General features: G+C 36.4%; 1 protein-coding gene across 1 annotated transcript; it reads right to left on the bottom strand.

The window, feature by feature from the left end:
* Positions 1–1,469: 1,469 nt before the first annotated feature.
* LOC119535111 (probable G-protein coupled receptor 141) lies at positions 1,470–4,832 on the bottom strand. The gene is made up of 2 exons (XM_037837609.1): positions 4,588–4,832; positions 1,470–2,462 (listed from the first exon to the last, which is right to left on the bottom strand). The coding sequence occupies exon 2, from the start codon at positions 2,423–2,425 to the stop codon at positions 1,538–1,540; it is 888 nt and encodes a 295-aa protein (XP_037693537.1). The 5' UTR covers positions 2,426–2,462; positions 4,588–4,832; the 3' UTR covers positions 1,470–1,537.
* Positions 4,833–5,114: the final 282 nt, after the last annotated feature.

The raw sequence follows: 5,114 nt of genomic DNA, 5'->3' as shown, positions 1-5,114 counted from the left end.
GTACAGTGGTATTTATCTTGTTCTGTGACAGCAGGATTATCAAATGATTCTACTGTAGTGTTGTAAAGCGAACTTAATAATAATAGTAAAAATAATAATGGCAAGTTCTTATTGATAAAAATAGGAATAAGCATCCATTTAGTTACTGATTTAATAATGGATTTAATAATGACATAAAGCATGAGATCAACACTGATCAATAACAGTCAAGCCTCTAAAATATATTTTCTAAATGGATAAGCCTACTATGAGCTTTGGGGCCTGCACTGACATTTTCTTGCAAAAAGGTATCACTGAATTAGGAAAGAAAATTAATATTATTTTGAATAACAAGTTCCAGACATGACACCAGTCATTTAACACATGCTGTCTTTTTTTTTCCCTCACCAAAACCCTTGAGCACAGAAAGCTGGGGCTCAGAGATTATAAATATCTCATCCAAGATTCCATAGTTAGAAAACACAGTTTTGAATACAGGTGTCCTGATGATTCCAAAACTCTTTTGCATAAACTATGCTGCTTTCTTAACCACCAGGGGCATTATTTGGTTATTTGACTCATTAAATATCAAGTCTCAAAGGTGGCATTATTATAAGCAAGGTTTAAGAACATGTAATTTCTATGTCAAATAATTAGAATCCAAGTTGGCTGTCTTGGTTGTTTTTATTTAGTTTAGTCAATTCTGGTGTTGATTTTAATGAAGTAACATTACTTGGTCATATGGTGTCCTTTGAAAAAACTTAAGAACAGTCCAACAGTGTCAAAAGTTCGGGTTCAAATGCATTGTACTGGCATGCTCAGACTAAGTTTAAGTCCAGGTGCTTTCTACCTTCTCTGATTTTATTTTTCCTGCTTAATGGATGCATGTCTGGGAGGATGGATCCAGGAAGTTACCTCAGCTTCCTAAGTACCTACTATATCTCAAACAGAAAGAAACCACATCAGTTCCCCAGAAGTGTTTCCTCTGGCACAGTTGCCTACTGTATCTGAGCCAATGCCATCTTTCAAATGTCAAAGCCAGCAGCTGGTTTTGTAGTTTTCAAGAGGCAGCTATCTGAAGTTGAGCAAAAGTTGAATGGTTTGATGCTTCACTAGAGTTCAGCTTATCTAGTCCTTTCTTCTAATTTCTCTGGACTTTGAAGTGATCGAGGGAAAGAACATTCTAGAATGTGAGCTAAGTGAAAGCAAATGCATAAAGAGGAACAGCCTAAAGATTACAAAATAGCTGTGTCAATCAGAGAAATCCTGCATGAAAGAAAGTGGTTGCAGTTGGTCTAGAAGGGTTGGATGGGGCCAAGTTGGGTAGGGCTAAGGAGATTGAATAAATTCTTTGATCAATGGTGAGCTGGTAACAGTTCTCTGAGGCCAGGGACACAATCAATCCTCATTAACTTTTCATGGAAAAATAATTTTGGTGACCATTAAGGGCAGAGAATTAGAAAAAAAAAAAAAAAAGTTGAAATCTCACCCTATCAATTGAAATCATTTATTCACAACGGTGGGGACACGGATAACAAAGCGAGTGAGGTAGGCATGTTCAATGAATAACTCCACCTATGAAACACAGCATATCCAGGCAACAGACAGTAGTTAAAGCAACACAAATTTCGTTATAAAGAACTAACTTGGAATTTTCTATCTCTGAATAATTTTGAATAAAGTGTACCCTAAATGCATGGTGGGGCATAAAACAAACAGCGATTATTAGGAGGAAGAAGCAGCTCTTGATCTGGGCTCTGTACTCTTGATGGGCCCACATGTCAGGCCACAGAGCCTTGATCTGTTGAAAGATAACAGCCATCTGTATCAGAAAGAGGACCAGAACAGTTGTTATCATAACAGCAATCATAAAGTAGTTCATGACAATGAGCTCCTGGCGCCTGAGGTCTTTGTAGAACTCAAAGCATCTTTGTTGTTCTGAGTGACTTGGATTTATGCCATATTGTAAAAAAAAAATTGGCAAAAAAATGAGGCCACCCATCAGCCAGATAATAATGCTTAAAACTGTCACGTGGTACTTTTTCAACTGTTGCATTTGGAGTTTTTTAAAATAGATGAGCAATCGGAGTACAACAATGGTCACGTAGAAAACAAAGGAGAAGTACATATGACCATATATGAGGCTGCTAACCACACGGCAGGCAAAGGAGCCAAATTCCCAAACGACCAAGACATAGTAGCTGAGGCGGAAAGGAAGGCTGACCAGGAGGATAGAGTGTAGCACTATGAGGTTGGTGACAATCGTGGCAATAATTGATCGGCTATTCTTTTTGAACATCATACATGACATCAAAATTATTCCAGCAGTGCCTCCAAACAAAACCAGGCTGTAGAGTATGATCAAAATCATTCTACAACGTGAATCACAGTGGTCCAGGTCCATGTCTGAGGTGTTTGATGAGGTGGTTGTATTGATCATCTCCATGATTTGCCACAAAGAGCTTATTAGAAGACCATGAATCCTAAATCAAACAGTTTACAAATTAAGATGGATATATTGAAACTATATAGCAACTGTGCACACATAGTATTGAATTTTGCACTCCCAGTCAAGTTGTTTACAAACCTGAGACTGAATGAAATAAGTATTATCAGAGGCCCCACTTAATTATCCAACTACAGTGAAGAGACAGAGGTGAGTGATACAAAATAACAAAAGTAACAAGTTTGTTTGAATATAAAACTCCGAGCTCTGCACCCAGCTATCCTATAAACAGATATGTTTAGGCACACGTGCTAGGGCTGGGACTGACAGGAGACAAGTTAGCTACCGCAGCAAAATTTAAGGAAGTTCCAAACTGTCATAAAAATAAATAATATTTTAATACACTTCAAAAATCAAAATTAATGCCCAAAATTGATGATGAATAAAATGGCAAAATTTCCAATAAAGACAGGATTGGTATACACCTGGTACACATTCATGGCAGACCTAAAAATATCACCCCTCCAATTTTCCGGCAATCCGATTTGGGATATTGTAGAGAAAACCACATACATCAAGTATAGTTACTATAAGAGGATGTATCAGACAACACGCTGGGGCAGGGAGCACCATGTTCTCTGCTTGTTAGCCCTGAGTCTTTTTTCTGGACTGGAATTTTGGATTTGGGGGGAAAGTCAGAGTTTGAAGGTAACTTCTGTTTAGGTTTTGTGGTTTTCAGGTGTGCGAGGTTATGTGGCAGTGAGCGTGGAACAGAAAGACTGACAACCTGCCGCCTGAGTAAGGGTCCCCTCTACAATTCAATCACTGGAGGAGCAGGTGTGAGTCACGTGGCTTCCTGGAGCCTAGGCTGTGAAATGAGGAAGGTAGTACTTACTGCCTGTATTAAAGGGTTACTCAAAAATTAAATGAGTTAATGTACTTAAGACACTTTTTAACTGAGAAAAAAATGCCATGTAAATACTACGATTCTTAGGGTCAAAACAGCAACAACAAAAAGACTTTATTGATCTCTTCCTTCTTACTCTAAATAGAGACCAATACGTGGTCAGGTCACATAAAATTATTGTTGCATTGATAAGTGTTTAATAAATATATGACAATTAAAACATCCTTTTTGGACCTTTGCTCCACCAATACAAGACTGGCCAACAAACAGTTCAGACCTCCCTTTCTGGAAGTTTCCATCCCCATTTTTCTCATTTAACTCCTGTCTACCTGGCCAAAGGCAGGGTTTGTTCATTTGTATGTAGGCAAGAAGGTATTCCATGGTGGAAATCTAAATATCTTGGAGTTTTTCTTCTGCTACTACAGCATCTTCTTAGAGACAATAAATAAATTTTGTGTTTTTGAAAAATGATCTTGGACCCGTCTTATTTACTACCCTTAAATAAGATTTTATTGTAACTTCGAAACATAACTACAATGTGTATAACAATTTAAATTCTGTGTGCTTAAATATGCATTTTAATAAACTAATACATGTAAAATATATAATACAACCTTTTTGTATGATATGGAAGAGTTTTATATCACTTTATAAACAACAAATATGATGATGATTTAACTTATAAATTTTGGCAATCCTCATGTCTAAGCAGACAAGATTTAAGTTTGTAATTAGTTTAATTATTTGTAATTATTTTAAAGTAATAAAAACCTAAATTATTTTTCAGTCCCACAATTTAAATAAATCTCATAAAGCAATGTGATAGAAACCGGTAACCATATTCTAACTGGCTAATCAACTCTGAGGTTGTCTCTTCAGCATAAACCTGGGAATGATAATCTCTACTTTGCAAGATTTTTGCAAGAATTAAGATGGATTGCATATATAAAGAATCTAACAGAGTCCCTGACATATAATAAGTCATCAGTGTTAATGCCATATCTCCCTTTTAACGTACACAAAGATATTTCATAAACACAACTAAGGATCTTATTTTTTATTTTTATTTTTATTATTTTTTTTTTTTTTGGTTTCTAGAGGAAAAGATCACTTTTCCCTCAGGACCTCACCCCCAAATTTATCCCTCAAACATCTGAAATTTCTAGGTATTTTTCCTTTTGCTTATTAAGACCAAGTACTGAAATTTCTAGACCCTCACTTCACCTAGAAACAAAAGGCTACCCAAACTACTTACTTGCTCTTTTCCCCTTATAATTTGCTTCTGGTAGCAATTCGAGGCACTGTGGTCATCTGTTGATTGTCTACTTCAGGAGAGGTGATAAGAGTATTTCACCAGAACTGCGACTTGGCTACCACATCACTCAAGGGAAAACAAGAATTGAATGATGAACTGGGAAATAGCTCCGTTTTAGACCAAATATTCACCAAGTTAAACAGTAAGATGGAGGACCCAGATAAACCACCCAGAGGAGGCCACAAACGGATGTTTATCTCTACAGCTAGTGGTTAAACAGACACAAAAGTATTCCGAGGTAAAACCTGTCATTTTCACTATAATTTCTTCTTTGCAGGAATTTTTCTATTAAAAAGAAAAACTCAAGGAGTTCTTTACAGTGCTGTTTCTCATGAATCTTTTATGTATCACCCAAAGTGTTTCACATTGGTAAGAATGACCCAAGGGAATACTTTCTATGAGATTTTCATGTTCTCTTAATATGTGAAAAATATTTATAGCTCTGGCTTTCGATTTCCAAAAGCTCT

This window comes from Choloepus didactylus, chromosome 5 (genome assembly GCF_015220235.1).
Source record: "Choloepus didactylus isolate mChoDid1 chromosome 5, mChoDid1.pri, whole genome shotgun sequence".
In the NCBI taxonomy this organism is placed as follows: domain Eukaryota; kingdom Metazoa; phylum Chordata; class Mammalia; order Pilosa; family Megalonychidae; genus Choloepus; species Choloepus didactylus.
The sequence above is the reverse complement of the archived record's forward strand: the minus strand, read 5'-3'. Positions and strand labels throughout refer to the sequence as shown.